This window comes from Chelon labrosus (genome assembly GCF_963514085.1).
Source record: "Chelon labrosus genome assembly, chromosome: 1".
NCBI lineage: Eukaryota > Metazoa > Chordata > Actinopteri > Mugiliformes > Mugilidae > Chelon > Chelon labrosus.
In genome coordinates, this window is record NC_140337.1 from 30,221,941 (window position 1) to 30,243,057 (window position 21,117).

The 21,117-nt window shown below is 40.7% G+C and overlaps 1 protein-coding gene and 1 long non-coding RNA gene across 4 annotated transcripts in view; both read right to left on the reverse strand.

Annotated features, from left to right (window-relative positions):
- Positions 1-859: 859 nt before the first annotated feature.
- LOC311488554 lies at positions 860-3,982 on the reverse strand. Its single transcript, XR_014699087.1, has 3 exons — positions 3,570-3,982; positions 1,663-2,368; positions 860-1,545 (listed from the first exon to the last, which is right to left on the reverse strand). It is a non-coding gene; the product is annotated as an uncharacterized lncRNA (long non-coding RNA).
- Positions 3,983-17,900: 13,918 nt separating this feature from the next.
- The window catches only part of LOC311488486 (butyrophilin subfamily 3 member A2-like), a 28,307-nt gene continuing 25,090 nt past the window's right edge, over positions 17,901-21,117 (reverse strand). Inside the window, exons 4-8 of one of the 3 annotated variants that reach the window (XM_084545222.1) lie at positions 20,578-20,919; positions 20,065-20,352; positions 19,854-19,976; positions 19,645-19,728; positions 17,901-19,449 (exon numbers count right to left, since the gene is read on the reverse strand). In XM_084545222.1, coding sequence (XP_084401348.1) covers positions 19,427-19,449; positions 19,645-19,728; positions 19,854-19,976; positions 20,065-20,352; positions 20,578-20,919 — 860 coding nt within the window. In that variant the 3' untranslated portion in view covers positions 17,901-19,426. Of the gene's footprint in view, positions 19,729-19,853; positions 19,977-20,064; positions 20,353-20,577; positions 20,920-21,117 lie in introns of those variants that run through there. The other 2 variants (XM_084545221.1, XR_014699083.1) reach the window with 2 other exon arrangements.

Below are 21,117 nucleotides of genomic sequence, written 5' to 3' on the forward strand. Positions count from 1 at the left end.
GAGCTGAGTTTCCCACCAGTCCCCTGAGGCAACACGTCATGAAAAAGAGGAAGGGCTTTTACATACCACAGTATTTGGCTAGACACCAGTGACTGTATAAGTATCAGATTTTAAGCCAGGTAACTCTCCATGTGGATTTCATTAAGGGGTGTTTTTAAACAATCACAGCAATAACGTATGTTACCCAGCCCCAGTTGGCCGATTGTTTCGAACCCTGAACTTTCTTGCTGTGAAACATCAGTGCTAACCACCACACCACTGTGCCACCCTACATCTCCTCTCAGTGGGTGTGATACATTAGTCGGCAGGGCAACACTACACTATTGACTTAAAGCTTTTCAGAGAATTTCTCAGCCTCATATTTCCATCAGACATGAACATGAAGGGTTTATTAGTGGTTCAGGTGACTAGTGGTGTAGAGCTATGAAAGAAACATGATGATTTGAAACCAGAGCCTGTGTCTCAGTAGCTGCAGGTCAGTTCAGTGGATAGCTGCTAGTGTATCTGTCATAGGAGATTGCAGTTGTGGTTTTATTTGTCCAAAATTCGAGATGGCTGAGGTTCCAATACGCCAGAGGGTGAGAAACTGAATAATGACCTCTTTGTCCCTAGGCATGCTGGGAGATGAGGCCGACCTTAAAAGAAACACCTGAAATGTTTAAGCTGTTCGAAAGCTAAATACAAACTGATCTTCATCTCTATGCAGTAAACCAGAGGACATGTTGTCTTTAGCATGAGGATGAGCGTCCTGTCCACTGAAGAGCTCCTGACTGATCCAGCTCTGTGTCCCGTCCCTCTCCGCCCCCTGCTGGTCTCACAGTGGCAGTACAAGAGACTGTGGATGTGGGTTAAAGGGAGAGGCTGCAGAGGGAGGGAGGACAGTGCTCTGTTCATCTGCAGACTATCACGGCTCATCCATCACCTGGTGTTTATGAGTGTTAATGATACTTGAAGCCAGAGAGAAGAACAGGAATCAGTTGCTGCAGATATTTATTATAAAAAAACAGAAATCAAGACAAACACAGCAGAAAGTCATAAATACGTCCAGAACATTTTCATACTTCAGTGCTTTCTTTAAGGCAGCAAACACAACAAGCACCAGGAGACACATTCAGCTTCATATCTGAAATTTAAGATCCACAATAAATACTTTCCACATCTTTTAATCAATGCTGTGAGGTTGACTTTCCTCTTGTTCCCTCCTGTAATAAAGATGAATAGATTCTGTTACAGTAGAGTCTAATAAACATGACCTCTGAGGTCACTTCCGTCCAAACCAACCTTCTTTCTCTACATTTATTCTTCTCAGTCTACTTCATGTCTTAATTACTTCATTTTCTACTTCATTATCTAACTTCTTAGATGAGATTTTACTTTTCCTTCCATCAAGAGCTGCTCTCAAGTTCTAACTCAAGCCTCTGAACAGCAGATTTTAGTTTTACGTAGTGTCCAGGCTGTTCCGTCTTCCGTCATTGAGAGGCAGGACGTCCTGGTTGGTAGAGTTGGACTGGTTGTTCTTTACTGAGCTTTGGTTTCTCCTTTTCTCTGTGGAACAGAAACAGTGTAATAATAAAACTGTAAAAGCTTCACAGTTAAAAGATCAGAACAAGTTAATAGAGATTTAATAACATGGAGATAGTGGAGTGAAAATCTGTGACGTACTTAGGTTTTGTCTCTTTATCAACACGACTGAGGCAACGATGAGGATGAGAATCATGATGCCAATAACTGTACCAATGATGACATAAGTGGATGGACTGGAACTTGATGGTGTCTTAAAGAATTCATCTAAAATGATAAAACACAGAACAAGACAGAATCAGTTTCATAACAAATGTCTCCTTCTTAACTAGAGTCATCATAAACCATGTTGTACCTGGATCAGGTGTGTGAGTTGTTCTCATGTTGGAAGTGTCCTCAGTGACAGGTGTAGAGACTGAACCTGATGAGGAGACATTTTTCAAACAGTGAGCTTTGAACTAAACTAAATATGTCTCAGTTAATGTTCTCAAACAGTCTGACTCACCAACAATGAGTTGGATGGAAGCTTCCTTCTGTATCGATGGAATAATACAGATGTATTCTCCTCCATCAGACAGTACCACCTTCATTATTTTCATGGAGACGTTTCCATTCTTCAGTTCATCTACAAACAGTCGTGTGCGGTAATAATAAGATGGATCTTGACTCTCATAAATCAGTCGTCCATCTTTATGGACATGGACGTACTTTGGGTCCAGACCAGGTTTGGTCCACACCACTGTCATGGAATCAGCTCTGATGGAAGGTTCAAGATGACATGGTAGAATGACATCATCACCAGCTAGGACTGTGATTGGTCCATGGGAACAAATCAGATATGGTTGTCCTACAAGGAGAAACATGTGACTTATAACTTTGTAATAACTTTGGAAATGTTAAATTGTACATTGTGTCAGCTGTGGCTCAGTGGGTAGAGCAGGTTGTCAACGTATTGGAGGGTTGATGGTTTAATCCCTGAAACATGCCATATGCTGAAGGGTCTTTGAGCAAGACACTGAACCCCCAGTTGCTCCTAGTTCTTGGCACTGGTAGATGTGTCACTGTGTTTGGAAAGCTCTATATAGGAACTAGACCATTTACAGTATTTTAATTACATGTAGAATGTAAAGTAAAATGGTTTAAACTATATACCAGTGGTGCACATGAGAATTATACTATGGTCTGTGTTAATACTAATATTAATTCCTGATAATATTGTCATGGTCCTGGGTTTCCTGTGCATCCAGTGCTTTGAGGCTCACCTGGGCAGAAAACCGGCAGCAGCACCTGACTCAGCTGCAGCCTATCATCTATCAGCTCTCCTTAAAAGTCTGGTTGTAGTTTTCCTCCAGAGCCAGATAGTTCCATATGTTAGGGTTAGTGTTAGTACTTGAGTCTTGCCTCTTGTTTTCATGGTATTCACCTGTTGCATGGAACTCATCTCCTGTGTTTTTTCCCTTTTTTACAGTTCCTTCCTGCAGCCGTTTATTTATTTATTTATTTGCTTGTTTGTTTGTTTGTTTGTTTTTTTCCCTTGCTGCTGCAGTTTTCAGCACCTTTGGTTTTCCATTTTGAATTTTTCGTTTTTTTTGCTCTTGGATTTACTTCCCTGAGTCTTTTTTAAATAAACTCAACCTTATTGACTTTAACATGCAGTGCTTTAGTCTCTTGCTTTCAGGAGAGACCTTTACAACCATCATGCCATCATTAAATTCTACATGTCATCATTTACTGATGAGGCCTGCTGACGGGACAGAAAGGTAGAGACAGGATCTGTTATCAGATAACCAACCGTTATTGTTCATTTATTTTCATGTTGTCTGGTGAGAATTTCTTCTACTGTAGACTATCATATTACATATTAGACCTCAGAGAACAAATGGGTCTGTCAGACGTCTTTGAGCTTAGATAAATGATCTCTAGCTGGTGTTGTGTGTGTCGTGTTCAACAGTTTCTGTTCCATAAACATCAGAGGTGATATAAATGAGAATAAAACATAACATTTCTATCTAAACACACCTGGTTCATCTATGACTTTGTTTAGTTACCTGTGCAGGAGTGAAGAGTTTGGAAAACCAGAGCAGTGAAGACAGAGAGCCACCATTTATCCATCCCACTTTAGATCCTAGCAGCATCCTACACAGACCACAACATGATCCAGATGAATGAATTCAAATATCAATGATATGACACTAAATAAAGACGATAGAATCAAGTTCACATGCAGACAGTTGAAATGATCAACTAGAAAAGGTTCAGATACTCACCTTCTGTCTGTGAGAAGCTGCCACACCAGAGTCCTGGATCATTCTGCCTCCACAGCTCTGTGGAACCAGATCCTTTTGTGCATAACAGTTCATTGACCCTGCAGCAGTGTGTCCTGAAGTAACCCTCTGGATTAAATTTAGCTTGATGATGTGCAGGACACCAGAGGAAGGAGAACAGGACAAAGAATGAGCTGAAATAAAACTGAGTCCAAACTAAATAACACAATAAATATAATGGATATAAATAAACACATGGGAAACCAGACACGTGTAGTTAATGAGAGGAGCAAACCAACAGAGACAAGTGAAACAGCAAGTAAATGCAAACATCTCATGACAGCAGTGGCTTTAATGTAAAACACCTTCCATCCTCAGACTCAACTACTTTTTCATTTACTGTTAATACATTCATGGTTAAGAGGCTGCTCTGCTGATCCCAGGTCTCCAGTCAGTAGTTAGTAGCTGTACGTCAGTTCAGTAGAGAGTAGATAGTGTATCTGTCATGGGAGAATTTCAAACCCTAACCCTGAACCAGAACTGAAAACCCAAACAGCAACTTGAGCTGCGCCCGGGGAGCAATTGTGGGGGTTAGATTCTTGCTCAGGGCTCCACAGCCATGGACACAGCAGGAGGCGAACCTTTTACTACGAGGTTATAGTGGAATCTGTTCTCTTCTCAGACAGTGGCCATTTAGTTAAATGAATGAATGAATGTTACCCTTCTGTCCGAATCAGAATCAGAAATAACTTTACTGCCAAGCATGTTTGTACATACAAGGAATTTGCTTTGGTGTTGTTACGCATAAAATAAAATATAGAAACTATAGAACTTGCTCTCAGATATATAAAAACACAAAAAATACAAAAAATATATACACAGTATATATTTACATAAATATATATACATATAAATATATTCCACCAGAACATTTACTGTGGGATGGTAGTGGGTTTAATGTGTTCGGGGGGGGGGGGGGGGCTAGGCATTATTCAGCAGACGCACTGCGGATGGGAAAAAACTGTTCACCATGCGAGTGGTCCTGCAGTGCTACTGCGACCTGGGAGCAGAGATGTTCACAAGTCATTTTTTCCAAGTCCAAGTCAAGTCTCAAGTCTTTGTGCACGAGTCCAAGTCAAGTCTCAAGTCTTTGAGGGGCAATGCCAAGTCAAGTCTCAAGTCTTTCGTTCCAAGTCCAAGTCAAGTCTCAAGTCTCAAATGGCTGAAATGAACGTTTTCACATTAGATGCTATCTGAGATAATACTGCACTGCTGTATTGTTTTGGATTACAAGCATGTACTGTACTATATAATCTATTATTGCACACAACAATCAAAATTGATCAGAACAATGCAATTATGAAGACTATTTTAATGTGCAATGTGAAGAAACACCACAAAAGCTTTGTTTCAACTTGGATCAATGTATTTTAAAATGAATACCACAGGATATATTGACAAACGTGTATATTCTTGTCCTTTACCAAATAAAAATAGAAAATTGAGGAAAATGACAACAGAAAATAGGAAATTGAGGAAAATAACACAAATTTTAAAAAATAATAACAATAAAATCAGTCATCTACACCAAACATCTGTGGCAAGACCTTTTAACATTACTTATATCCTGGGAATGGGTTTAGACAACATAATTGCATTTCAAAAACAGTAATTCTGACAGTGTCTTTGCACTAAGTCTGGCTCTGTGAGGGCGCATTATGATGCCACCATGACTGAACACCCTCTCCACAGGTGCACTGGTGGCAGGCACAGCCAGGACTCTCATAGCCACCAGATAAAGCCTTGGGAAAGACTTCTGATGCCTTTGCCAAAAGTCCAGACATCCTTCGTCATCTCCATTAGCTGAAAACTGCATATAGCGGATCAGCTCGGCCCTCACAGATGAGCCATGATCAATGGTTTTCTTGCTTTTTTTGTATCCAGAGAAGAGACATGGAATTTTCGGTGGTGATGGCTCTTGGTCATCATCACCACTACTACTGCTGTCTGGTACAGGGACTTTGCGTGCATCCGCCAAGACAAGATCTTAAAAATGTCAATAAATCCACACAGTTATATTATAATGACAACAGTACACATATAGTTGAAATAAATAAACTAATTAATATTATTGTTTTCTTTTGTATTGTGTTCTATAATGTGAGGTTCAGTTGTTAAGCAAGGCTGTGTATATACCTACCTATGATCATCTCCTTCACCTCACTCTTAACTTCATCTGATCCTTGGACATCTTGCTCTAGCCAAAAGAAGCAGAATGATGGGTCTAGCAATGCAGAAATCATGTAGATGGTATCTCCAAATGGAAGATCCACTGCGAGGTCACTGGAGTCATCCATTCTGACATTCACAAACATCCCCTTAAACCGGATCTGGAGGGACTTCTGTAGTGCTCTTACTAGACCCACCAGGTGACGTGTTGTGTTCAGCATCCTGATGAGGTGACTGTTCAGTGAGAGTACACACGGGAGCGCTGCACTAAGGGTCACCACTTTCTCCCCTTGAGTAAGGTCTGTGGCTTGCTGAAATGGGGCCAAAACATCCACAAGCTCTTTCAGCTGGCCCCATTCTCTGGCTGATAGGCACAGGCCTTTATGACCTTGGGCTTCCAGGAGTGAATTCAGACTTTGGACATCCAAGTTAGTGACTGACTCCACAAGGCGGAGAGTACTGTTCCATCGCGTTGATACAGCTGAGGGGATGCTGCGGTTAGCTCCATACTCTGCCTCAAATGCTTCTTTTAGCCCGCAAGTAGAATGTAGCAAACTGCAGAATTTGGTCACCTTTGCCATAGCACTGTTCAGAACTTTTGTCTCTTTCAGTCCATCTCGGACGACAAGCTGAAGTGAATGAGCAAAGCACTGCAGCCGTTGCTGTCGGCAACTGCTGTGGATGGTTTCCATTTCATCCTGGTACTCCTCACTTAAGTCCTCCCAGAGGTCATTGTTTTCCAGATCATCATCATAATTATCTTCACTACTTGTGGCAGAGGGAAAACAAACTGTGAAGGCCTTCTTCATGTTCGATGCATTGTCACAGATAATGTAGTCTATTTTGTGCTTGATGTGAAAGCAGTCACAAATTTCTTCAAATGCATCACTAATTCTTTGACCAGTGTGTGACCCTGTGAATCTTTCACAACTTAATAGAACTGTTTGGAGTTTTGGACTACTTCTGTCTAGCTCCATGAAGTGGGCTGTTACCCCTAAAAACCCACGCATGGCTCTGTCTGTCCAAATGTCCACAGTCACAGATAGAGTGTTTGTCTTCTCCAGTTTTAATTTGATAGAGGCCTGTTTCTCTGATGCTAGCTCACTCACACGTCTTGTAATCGTGCATCGACTCACTGGGTTATATCTCTCCTCTGCCACTGACAAAAAATTCCTGAAATTGGGATGCTCAACTAAAGACAGGGGCAAATTGCATCCTATGATGAGGTCATTGACTATTGACTCAGTGATGAGCCTCTGTCTAGGATGACCTTGGTGGTATGCTTGCACACCTCTTGCCTGAACCAAGAAAGACTCAATGCTGCTCTGTCCCTCCTCACTGGTCCCTTTCTTTGCCTTGCTGAATTCTGCAAACCTGTAGATAAACATGTGAATTAATTTACTTTCTTACTATAATGTAAATATGGATGATATAGCTAATAATATTGTTGTTTATAGAACATTACTATACAGTGGGAGCGGGTTAGAAATGGACTCAAGCAATACGCCATTCACTCAGTACAGCAGCCGCTAGGGGGAGGGTTAATCCCCCTTTATACAGCGCAGAGTGAAGACTCGTTGAATGAATGGGAGATGTGGTGTTTAACTAATAATTGGTCATTTCGTCTTTCTGGAGTTGTTGGAGTTTTTTTGGAACCATGTGTCACAATTTGCAAGTACTTGGGATTATTGCAAACCTAATAGTGTAAGTTGTTGCTGTTTGGATTTTGAGAAAATTAGCTTTATATTAGGTCAAGCAGCAGCCACTTAGGTTGTTAGCGCGCTAACGCTAGCGATCTAGGGTAACGTAATGATTTAAATTGAGAGCTGTCACTTCACTGTCTAACAGCCGCCTAGATACTAACAGTGACATTAGTTTAAGTAGACAAAGTAATATAAAGTTATAAGGTTATAGCAATGTATTAAATTCAAAGTGAGTCCAATCACTGTTAGCGTTTAGCACATAGGTGCTGTTGTCATAGTTACCACCATTCATTTCAGTGAGCTAATTCGTTAGCTTGCTAGTTCATTAGTTTGCTAACGGTATCGTTACCTTCCCATACAAGCTAGGTTTCCCTTTCAAAGTGATTCATTCATAATACAGGGACTCACTGACCTATCCTTGTGAGTTCTGAGGTGCCTGAGGAAATTCGATGTTGTAGAGCCAGCATCAGTAATCTTCATGCCACACTCTTTGCAAGTGGCCGTCCGTTTAGTAGCAGTTTGGGTGAAATCTTTAAAAGCGAACGCTACAACAAATGGTGCAGCTCTGCTTGAACTTGCTGCCGCCATGGTCAGTGTCAATATGAAATCTGTAGGTGGAGACATGCGGCACAGTGCGTGCGTGGCTCGTAATATCAAGGGAGGGAAATTATTTCCTTATTTCCTGCGATTTTTCCATAACAGGCAACACATTGAAAAAAAAAACTGAAATGAATTAAATCATGAAATAGATAATTTCATGATCATGATGTTCACGACTCGAAAGTCATAACACCCAAGTCCGAGTCAAGTCTCAAGTCTTTGAGGGCAAGTCGAAAGTCAAGTCATGAGTCTTTGTTTGTGCGACTTAAGTGCGACTCGAGTTCGAGTCTCTGACTCGAGTCCCCATCTCTGCCTGGGAGGAACATCAGAAACCAAAATGTCACCAAAACATGATTTTAATTTGGCCACGAATCATCAGACCGTTCTATATTTCTTAAAGTTTAATGTAATGTAAACTTAAATGTTAAAGTTTAAGTTTAATGTGATAAAACTAATCAGCCATAACATTATGACACTAGTGGTGTAGAGCTATGAAAGAAGAATGATGATTTGAAACCAGAGCCTGTGTCTCAGTAGCTGCAGGTCAGTTCAGTAGATAGCTGCTAGTGTATCTGTCATAGGAGATTGCAGTTGTGGTTTTATTTGTCCAAAATCTGAGATGGCTGAGGTTCCAATACACCACAATGCAATTCTAGTTCATGATGAGCCCAGAGCTGAGAAACTCACCAACAACAGATGAATGAATTCAAATATCAATGATATGACACTAAATAAAGACGATAGAATCAAGTTCACATGCAGACAGTTGAAATGATCAACTAGAAAAGGTTCAGATACTCACCGTCTGTCTGTGACAAGCTGCTACACCAGAGAACTGAAACATTCTGAGTCACGGCTCTGTGATGCTGTTGCTGATGTAATTATTTGCAGATTTCCTGAGGCAGGGAGTAGAGGAACTGACCATGAGTCAGCAATCATTGTCTTCTAGTCTGACAGTTTGTTGCATCTGCAGCTGTATGTACCAAACCTTTGTGTTTTTGAGTTCATAAGAAAAAGACAGTTTAAATGCTGACAGACCTTAAAAGGCTACAACTAATATATATCAAAGCCTTACTCCCCCCATCTTTGATAACAACCAGTTTGCATGCAGGGAAAAAAATGTCTCCTGAGGACACCACACAGAGCCACACCAACAGTTCTGTTACCACAGTTTTGTTTTATAGTTTTAGGAGTAAGTTCATAACACCACCACTAGTGGGCAGTGGTCTCTTAAGAGACACAGGAGGTGGCTACAAGAAGCCATGTTTGAGATCTGCAGGAAGCATGTTAGAGAACAGAGATGCTGTTTGTTTACATGAGCAAATAACTGTTTACATCTTATGTTACAGAGCATCGTCGGTATGTATTATCGTTGTATATTCTTATGTTTAATTACAGTTCATTATTTGTCATTACAAAAGGTTGTGAAGTTTGAGGAAAAATGCTGATAACAATTCTCAGTTGATTTCAAGCTAGTTGCTACCAAGCTAGTCTCTATTGATTTCATTTAACATATACTACGTGTATAGTCAGGAGTTTATAGTACAGTAAAAGATCGATAACATGTTAAGAATAAGAAAGTTATGGCTAACTAGAGTGATAGTTTAAAAACTATAAATACACAATACAGATGTAAACATGAGTGAGTTAAATAGGTTTAAAAGTGAGTGACTTAGTTCATGATAAAAATATGTTTACAGCGTATGTACAAGAGATTTACAGTAAGCAATCTGTCTGATTCTGCCATGTTTGCGTGTTCTCAGTTCCACCCTTTTTGAAGTCAATAAACCTGTGGATAAACTGATGACTTTCTCCAGAGTTTTGATGAGAAGAAGGCGTTTAACTTAGTGCCAAGATATATTCAGCGCATATATTGAGGGTTGCACACCTACTGTCTCTTTGTTGACTACAGCTCCACCTTTCACTGTCATACGTGTGTCAAAACGGCTGCTGAGGCCATGAACAAAGAAGACAAGATGGCTGACCAAGTAAGGACACTCAGACCATGTGCTGGCTGAGTGTATGTGTAGATTTGATAAGAGTGTTTTATGAGGTGCCAGGTTAGAGGAAGGATGCTTAGCTTAGCATGCTAGAGACCCTGAGTCTATGTGTTGCATAATCTAAACTAACATCAACTTAACAATGTGGCAGAGCTAACTATACTATAACCTTATAACCAAAACAACTCAATAAAAACAAATATCACTTAAAATCAAAGTTTATAGTTGTATGCTTAGCTTAGCTTAGCTTGACTAGGGCCAGGTCATACTACCAGTTTGGTGGATATGTCGCTCTCTGGTGTATTTCTCTTTTAGCTGGCAGTTCCTGGTGGAAGGGCCAAGCTGGGAAAAACTGGTGCTTCCCTTTGTCTTAAAGACAAAGAAAGCCATGTGGTTAAAGCTTGGTTATGCGTGGTGAGCTTCCATCGCTCACCAAAAGGTTCAGGTCCCAACACAGTCAATCTCCTGGATGATTACCACCACAGCAGGGCCTGGACTATACCAGTATTAAACACCAACAGAGAGCATCTTAACAAACTGTCTCAATGTAACACACCAAAAAAACATTATGAAGGACTCTTCTCACTCTGTCCACCACCTGTTTGTCCTGCTGTCCTCTGGGAGGCGCTACAGGCCCATAAACACTTTCCATCCAGTCACACTGGACTAGATTACACATCAGAGCCTCTCGTGACTTTAACCAACTAATAGACCTCAGCCTCTGAATCAACCCAACCTTTGGATCAGACTGAAAGAAAATTAACGTCCTCAAGACAGCTACTATTACTCACCTGAGAGAAGGAGACCTGTGATTGGTTTCTATAAACATCTGATCACTTTAGTATGTGTGTGTTAACAGCATCTCTCTCATGACAGAGTCTACAGGGTTTTTTCTCCATAGTTGTGTAACATTTGACAATGAATTAGAAGCAAACTTGAAAGTGAAAATTCACAAAGTTGTAACCAAAACCAGTAACTGAGCCGATGCATGAAATCACAGGTTTTCATTTATTTGAGTTAAAAATAAAACATGTTGCATGATTGATTTTGTTGAAGAACATTTTTATGTAAAATTCACTTTAAACATGAATCTAGAAGCTCTGGTGATATATTTCTTTGTTTCCTTTGTTTTCCTTTATAACATCCTTCATAGTGTGTTATTAGTTTATTAGTGCTACAGTTATTAGTTTATTAGTTTATTAGAGCTCCACTTTAACCACCTTGTTTCAGAGCTGCTGCAGATTTTAAATACATTCACTGAGTTCATCTGTTAACACTGAGGAGATGATCACACTGGCTTTAAACTGTCAATGCAAAAGAAATAAAACAAGAAATATAATAATCAACATAATGACTTTCAGTAAAGAGTAGAAATACAGTAAGTGCAACTGTGCAGAATGTGCAACAAAGTATTAAAGACAAGCTCTTGAATACAGTTCGAATGACCCTGAAACAAACACTGGGACTGACAAATGTTGCAGCTGACATGTGTTAGCATGTGTTAGCTCATGTTTAGGGTGAGGTATTAATGAAAACAATGGGAACAATCACGACGCTCAAAACCATAGCAATGATGAGAGACATGGATGAACTGGAACTTGTTGGTGTCTTAAAGAATTCATCTGAAATGATAAAACACAGAACAAGACAGAATCAGTTTCATAACAAATGTCTCCTTCTTAACTAGAGTCATCATAAACCATGTTGTACCTGGATCAGGTGTGTGAGTTGTTCTCATGTTGGAAGCTTTGAACTAAACTAAATATGTCTCAGTTAATGTTCTCAAACAGTCTGACTCACCAACAATGAGTTGGATGGAAGCTTCCTTCTGTATTGATGGAATGTTACACTTGTATTCTCCTCCATCAGACAGTACCACCTTCATTATTTTCATGGAGACGTTTCCATTCTTCAGTTCATCTACAAACAGTCGTGTGCGGTAATAATAAGATGGATCTTGACTCTCATAAATCAGTCGTCCATCTTGATGGTAATGGACGTACTTTGGGTCCAGACCAGGTTTGGTCCACACCACTGTCACTGAATCAGCTCTGATGGAAGGTTCAAGATGACATGGTAGAACGACATCATCACCAGCCAGGACTGTGATTGGTCCACGGGAACAAATCAGTTCTGGTTGTCCTACAAGGAGAAATATGTGACTTTGAAGTTTGGTAATATTAAATTGTACATTATCTGAATTGTGACAGCTGGGATAGGCTCCAGCAGACACCCGCGACCCTTAACAGGAATAAGCGGGCACAGAAGATGAATGAATGTATCAATGAATGATTTTAATTATATGTAGAAAAAACTGTGTTTGTGTATAACATGAATGACAAATGAAAAGATCTGTCTTTAAAATGCTGAAGTACCAGAGATGACACAAACACAGTGTTTCCTACATCAGGAATTATTCTATAGATTCCTGGTAATGATGAAACCCAGTCCTTTCTACATAACCACAGTCGACATGTTACTGTCAGGTATGATCTCTCCTGGTGTTTTGCGTCACCCTATGTGCTCAAAAGTTTTTTTTGTGCTATAATCACAAGGTGATATAAACTGAAACTAGATTCAGCCAGAGAATAAGATAGGTAGTATGACATATTTAATAATTAGTATATCTTAAATAACGCTGATATATTCTGCAGTATTTAAATATCTTGTATAGTTTCATACATATATACTATAAACTACTCATCTATCTATCTATATCTGTGTAAAACATATCATTTCTGTCTAAACACAACTGGTTCATCTATGACTCTGTTTAGTTACCTGTTAAATTGTACATTATGTCAGCTGTGGCTCAGTGGGTAGAGCAGGTCGTCAATGAATTGGAGGTTTGACCAGTTGCTCCTAGTTCTTGGCACTGGTAGATGTGTCACTGTGTTTGAAAAGCTCTATATAGGAACTAGACCATTTACAGTATTTGAGTTATATGTAAAAGTAGAATGTAAAGTAAAATGGTTTGAACTATGTACCAGTGGTGCACATGAGAGGTCTGTGTTAATAGTTAATATTAATTCCTGATGATATGGTCCTGGGTTTCCTGTGCATCCAGTGCTTTGTGCTTCTCTCTCTCTCTCTCTCTCTCTCTCTGTCTCTCTCATGAGGCTCACCAGGGCAGGAAACTGGCAGCAGCACCTGACTCAGCTGCAGCCTATCATCAATCAACTCTGTTTAAAAGTCTGGTCGTAGCTTCCCTCCAGTGTCAGATAATTCCACATGTTAGGGTTTGTGTCAGAACTTGAGTCTTGCTTCTTGTTTTTGTGGTATCACCTGTTGCAAATATAGAACTTGTCTCTTGTGTTTTTTCTCATTTTTCGGTTCCTCCATGAGAGAGACCGATTCCTGGCAGCTGTTCTGAGTTTTGTTAAATAAACTCAACCTTATTGACTTTAACATGTAGTGCTTTATTTCTCACGTTTAGGACAGACCTTTACAGCCATCATTAAATTCTACATGTCATCATTTACTGATGAGGCCTGCTGACAGGACAGAAAGGTAGAGACAGGATCTGTTATCAGATAACCAACTGTTGTTGTTCATTGATTTTCATGTTGTCTGGTGAGAATTTCTTCTACTGTAAATCATCATATTACATGTTAGACCTCAGAGGACACCTAAAACCTAGATAAATGATCTCTAGCTGGTGTTCTGTGTGTCGTGTTCAACAGTTTTTGTTCCATAAACATCAGAGGTGATATAAATGAGAATAAAACATAACATTTCTATCTAAACACACCTGGTTCATCTATGACTCTGTTTAGTTACCTGTGCAGGAGTGAAGAGTTTGGAAAACCAGAGCAGTGAAGACAGAGAGCCACCATTTATCCATCCCACTTTAGATCCTAGCAGCATCCTACACAAACCACAACATGATCCAGATGAATGAATTCAAATATCAATGATATGACACTAAATAAAGACGATAGAATCAAGTTCACATGCAGACAGTTGAAATGATCAACTAGAAAAGGTTCAGATACTCACCTTCTGTCTGTGACAAGCTGCTACACCAGAGAACTGAAACATTCTGCTACCACAACTCTTTGGAACCAGATCCTTTTTCTATAGGCCAGCCAAATGGAAAGGAGATGCGGGTACAGTTTACTGACCCTGCAGGAATGTGTACTGAAATAACCCTTTGGATTAAATTTAGCTTGATGATGTAAAAGTTGTTGTGCAGGACACAAGAGGAAGGAGAACAGAACAAAGAATGAGCTGAAATAAAACCGAGTCCAAACTAAATAACACAATAAATATAATGGATATAAATAAACACATGAAAACACATGTAGTTAATGAGAGGAGCAAACCAACAGAGACGACGAGTAAAACAGCAAGTAAATGCAAACGTCTCATGACAGCAGTAGCTTTAATGTAAAACACTTTCCATTCTCAGACTCAACTAGTTTTTCATTTATTATTAATACAGTCATGGTTAAGAGGCTGCTCTGCTGATCCCAGGTCTCCAGCCAGTAGTTAGTAGCTGCACGTCAGTTCAGTAGAGAGTAGATAGTGTATCTGTCATGGGAGAGTTTCCACCCCTAATCCTGAACCAGAACTGTAAACCCAAACAGCAACTTGAGCTGAGTTTCCCACCACTCTCCTGAGGCAACACGTCATGAAAAAGAGGAAGGGCTTTTATGTACCACAGTGTTTGGCTAGCCACCAGTGACTGTATAGGCATCAAAATTTTAACGTAACAATCAGAGCAATAACGTATTTGACATTCTCCATAAAGGCCTGAATTACTCTTATCTCACTGTCAGTATCTTTTATAACAGATGTTACAGTGGAATCTAAGCTGATCTCTTCTCAGACATTAATTGAATGACTAATGTTACCCTTCTGTCCATCACCACATTAAGCCCCACCCCCAAACTATATGATTGGCCCATAAGATCTTTGCAGGAGCAGAATCAGTTTCCAAAAGAATTTGAGATGGCTGAGGTTCCAATACACAAGAGGGTGATTGTAGTTCATGATGAGCCCAGACCTGAGAAACTCAATAATAACCTCTTTGTCCCTAGGCATGCTGGGAGATGAGACTGACCTTAAAAGAAACACCTGAAATGTTGAAGCTGTTAGAAGAGCTAAATACAAATTGATCTTCATCTCTTTGCAGTAAACCAGAGGACATGTTGTCTTTAGGATGAGGATGAGCGTCCTGTCCACTGAAGAGCTCGTGACTGATCCAGCTCTGTGTCCCGTCCCTCCTGCTGGTCACACAGTGGCAGTACAAGAGACTCTGCATGGGGGTTAAAGGGAGAGGCTGCAGAGGGAAGGAGGGAGGACAGCGCTCTGTTCCTCTGCATGCGACAGTTGAAATGATCAACTAGAAAAGGTTCAGACACTCACCTTCTGTCTGGGAGAAGCTGCTACACCAGAGACCTGGATCATTCTGCCTCCTCAGCTGTGTGATGCTGTTGCTGATGTAATTATGTCCTGAGGCGGGGCGTACAGGAACTGACCATGACTCAGCAATCACTGTCCTCTAGTCTGACATCTGCAGCTGTATGTACCAAACCTTTGTGTTTTTGAGTTCATAAGAAAAAGACAGTTTAAATGCTGACAGACCTTGACAGGCTACAACTAATATATATCATAGCCTTACTCCCCCCATCTTTGATAACAACCAGTTTGCATGCAGGGAAAAAAAATGTCTCCTGAGGACACCACACAGAGCCACACCTACTGTTCTGTTACCATAGTTTTGTTTTATAGTTTTAGGAGTAAGTTCATAACACCACCACTAGAGGGCAGTGGTCTCTTAAGAGACACAGGAGGTGGCTTCAAGAAGCCATGTTTGAGATCTGCAGGAAGCATGTTAGAGAACAGAGATGCTGTTTGTTTACATGAGCAAATAACTGTTAATAACATCTTATGCTATACGGAGCATTGTCGGTATGTATATATCGTTGTATATTCTTATGTTTAATTACAGTTCATTATTTGTCATTACAAAAGGTTGTGAAGTTTGAGGAAAAATGCTGATAACAATTGTCAGTCGATTTCAAGCTAGTTGCTGCCAAGCTAGTCTCTATTGATTTCATTTAACATATGCTGTGTGTATAGTCAGGAGTTTATAGTACAGTAAAAGATCGATAACATGTTAAGAATAAGAAAGTTATAGCTAACTAGAGTGATAGTTTAAAACCTATACACAATACAGATGTAAACATGAGTGAGTTAAAAAGGTTTAAAAGTGAGTGACTTATGATAAAAATCTGTTTACAGCGTATGTACAAGAGATTTACAGTAAGCAATTTGTCTGATTCTGCCATGTTTGTCTGTTCTCAGTTTCACCCTTTTTGAAGCCAATAAACCTGTGGATAAACTGATGACTGTCTCCAGAGTATTGATGAGAAGAAGGCGTTTAACTTAGTGCCAAGATATATTCAGCGCATATATTGAGGGCGGCACACCTACAGTCTCTTTGTCGACTACAGCTCCACCTTTCACTGTCATACGTGTGTCAAAACGGCTGCTGAGGCCATGAACAAAGAAGACAAGATGGCTGACCAAGTAAGGACACTCAGACCATGTGCTGGCTGAGTGTATGTGTAGATTTGATAAGAGTGTTTTATGAGGTGCCAGGTTAGAGGAAGGATGGTTAGCTTAGCATGCAAGAGACCCTGAGTCTATGTGTTGCATAATCTAAACTAACATCAACTTAACAATGCGACATAGCTAACTATAACCTTATAAGCAAAACAACTCAATAAAAACAAATATCACATCAAATCAAAGTTCATAGTTGTATGCTTATCTTAGCTTAGCTTAGCTTAGCTTGACTAGGGCCAGGTCATACTACCAGTTTGGTGGAAATGTTGCTCTCTGGTGTATTTCTCTTTTAGCTGGCAGTTCCTGGTGGAAGGGACAAGCTGGGAAAAACTGGTGCTTCCCTTTGTCTTAAAGACAAAGAAAGCCATGTGGTTAAAACTTGGTTATGCGTGGTGAGCTTCCATGGCTCACCAAAAGGTTCTGGTCCCAACACTGATAAGGAAACTGTTCCAAATCTGCATCTCAGTCAGTCAATCTCCTGGATGATTACCACCACAGCAGGGCCTAGACTATACAAGTATTAAACACCAACAGAGAGCATCGTAACAAACTGTCTCAATGTAACACACCAAAAAAACATTATGAAGGACTCTTCTCACTCTGTCCACCACCTGTTTGTCCTGCTGTCCTCTGGGAGGCGCTACAGGCCCATAAACACTTTCCATCCAGTCACACTCTGACTACATTACACATCAGAGTCTCTAGTGACTTTAACCAACTAATAGACCTCAGCCTCTGAATCAACCCAACCTTTGGATCAGACTGAAAGAAAATGAACGTCCTCAAGACAGCTGCTATTACTCAGCTGAGAGAAAGAGACCTGTGTTTGGTTCCTAAACAATTTGATCACTTTAGTATGTGTGTGTTAACAGTATATCTCTCATGGTAAAGTGTACATGTTTTTTCCTCCATAGTTGTGTAACATTTGACAATGAATTACAAGCAAACTTGAAAGTGAAAATTCACAAAGTTGTAACCAACACCAATAACTGAGACGACACATGAAATCACAGGTTTTCATTTATTTGAGTTAAAAATAACACATATTGCACGTCTTGTCATGTCCTTGTTGAAGTGTTTTCCTTCATAGCATTAATGTGTCATTAGTTTATTAGAGCTACAATTTAACCACCTTGTTTCAGAGCTGCTGCAGATTTTAAATACAGTCACTGAGTTCATTTGTTAACACTGAGGAGATGATCACAGTGGCTTTAAACTGACAATGCAAAAGAAAGAGAACAAGAAATATAATAATCAACAAAATGACTTTAAGCATATAAAGGGTAGAAATACAGTAAGTGTAACAGTGCAGAATGTGCAGCGAAGTATTAAAGAGCCTAAGAGCCTCTCTCCGCACTGCTCTCTAAATTCTAAATCATGGAATTGGTCAACTGGTCTCTCAATGCAATTGACAGAATCTTCTCGACGAGAAGCTCAGGTTCGGGGGAACCTGCCTGCCCTGACGGAACGTTTGCCGCTGGATACATGATGGACTGCTGGAAGAGGTGGAGGGTCGTGTGCCTGGCGATTCTTTCCGTAGAGGACATAGAGGATCTTTACATATTCGGAACCATGATAACAGGCTTTCTGCTGATTGGATTAGGCACTGCCCTGGTGTATCAGAAAATTCGGATGTCGGTGCCAGCAGTCCAAAGCCCCACGAAGCTGCCCGAATTAATTGATGGAATGTGCAGAGCTGTTAGCGCTCAGACTGTGGCCGGTAACCATGGAGAACTCCATGGAGAGAGCTATCAGCGCACTGACTGTGGCTATAAATCGCAACATGGATAACACCTTGGAGAGATTGACTATGATTATTAACCGCAACATGGATAACACCCTGGACAGGGCTGTTCGTGCTCTGAATGTGGTCAGTAACCGCAACATGGAAAACATCATGGAGAAGCTTTCGGCTTTGCAAAGGCGAATGAACGAACTTGGAGACCAGAATGGACAAATAGAGTAAGCCGTGTCTATTGAAATGCGACTACTCGCCCTAACCCAAACAATCATATTCTAATCTGCATTCCGGAGCCAGCTGGCCTTGGCCAAGGCCGCTGCTGGATCAACAACCCCAGGAGATCGCTGCAGTGAGACACTCTGTCCCATCCCTGCCCCCCTTCCTTCACGGACACCTGCGATGGTCGACTTCGTCTGGGACCCAATCAGGGACGTCTCCATGGCAACCTGCTGTGTTAGCGCGACGACATCCTGCGAATTGAGACACTGACTGGGAGGCTAGACAAAGCGACTCTCCAGGCTTATGTACACACACCACAAGGACACTCACACACATGCACATATGCAATTCACCTCCCTAGCCCCAATCCCACGCCTTCGCAGCTTTACCCATCCAGTGCAACAGGCGGGGTCCCAGGGCTGCGCCGTAGTTAGTTCTGATTCTGATTCTTCTGAGGATGAGTGTGTTTCCTGTTTTAGCTTCATAAATGACCCGTGTTAATCTAGACCCAGATAATAGACCCAACATTTTATCCTGAGGCCAAAGCAGCAGGGCAGACATCAGCAGCTGGCATTAACTGTCTACTTGCTCCCCTCCTGTAACAAAGACGTCAAAGAGATTATAATGTAGTACAACCACACAGACACAGCTACGAGACTTGATTTATATGTTTATTATTACCATAACACAGGACGTTTCTGACGTCCTTGTTTGTCCAGATTTAGTCTTTGAGTTTCTTTATTCTGCATCTTTCTTACACAAGTAACCCAGGAAATGTATTTGAGTTTTACCTGTGGTGTCCAGGTTCCTCTGTCCTCTGTCATTGAAAGGCAGGACGTCATGGTCGGTAGAGGTGGACTGGTTGTTTATTGACCCTTGGTGTTTAATAAGATATATATAATATATAATGTAACTGTAAAAGTGTCACTGTTACAGATCAGAACAATGTTAACATGTGATTTAATAACATGGAGCTAGTGAGTGAAAGTTTACGACATACCTTGGTTTGGTCTCCGTTTCCACACGACTGAGGCAACATTGAGAACAATCACGATGCAAATAACGACACCAACCGTGACATAAGTGGATAACTCGGTACTTGTTGGTGTCTTAAAGAATTCATCTGAAATGATGAAACACAGAACAAGACAGAATCAGTTTCATAATAAAGGTCTGGTTCTAAACCAGAGTCTTTATAAACTATGTTCTACCTGTAACATGTATGTGAGCCTCTCTGGTCTGGTTGATGTTGTTCTGTTGGACTCTACAGGTGAAGCTGTTGCTGTGTCTCTTGTCCACAGTCACTCTGCTGCTGACAGTATAGAGGTCATCAGGACCTCTGACTGTCTCTGGAGGTCCAGCAGAGAGCAGGTTTCCCTCAGCGTCCAGCCACAACACCTCAGGCTCTGGATACCAGCCTGCAGACTCACACTGTAACATCACTCCTCCTCTGATGAAGGTGGACTTGGTTTTGGAAACAACAGGTGAGGAGACATAACCTGGTGATATGAGGAAGAAGAACCATTAAATGGGCTTTGAAGCATTATTGTTAGACCCATATCAGTGCAAAAGGTAAAATTTTTTTATGCATTTTATGTGCATTTATTCACTGAAGCTTCTGTTTGTCTGTGCAGCAATTATTTGTGCATTCCTTTCATCACTGTCTTTTCGTCTATGTGTACTATAATACATGTACGCTGATACTTTCATTGAGTCTGACTCACCAACAATGAGTTGGATGGAAGCTTCCTTCTGTATCGATGGAATAAAACAGATGTATTCTCCTCCATCAGACAGTACCACCTTCATTATTTTCATGGAGACGTTTCCATTCTTCAGTTCATCTACAAACAGTCGTGTGCGGTAATAATAAGATGGATCTTGACTCTCATAAATCAGTCGTCCATCTTGATGGTAATGGACGTACTTTGGGTCCAGACCAGGTTTGGTCCACATGACTGTCATTGAATCAGCTCTGATGGAAGGTTCAAGATGACATGGTAGAATGACATCATCACCAGGCAGGACTGTGATTGGTCCATGGGAACAAATCAGATCTGGTTGTCCTACAAGGAGAAACATGTGACTTATAACTTTGTAACAACTTTGGAAATGTTAAATTGTACATTGTGACAGCTGTGGCTCAGTGGGTAGAGCAGGTTGTCAACGTATTGGAGGGTTGATGGTTTAATCCCTGAAACATGCCATATGCTGAAGGGTCTTTGAGCAAGACACTGAACCCCCAGTTGCTCCTAGTTCTTGGC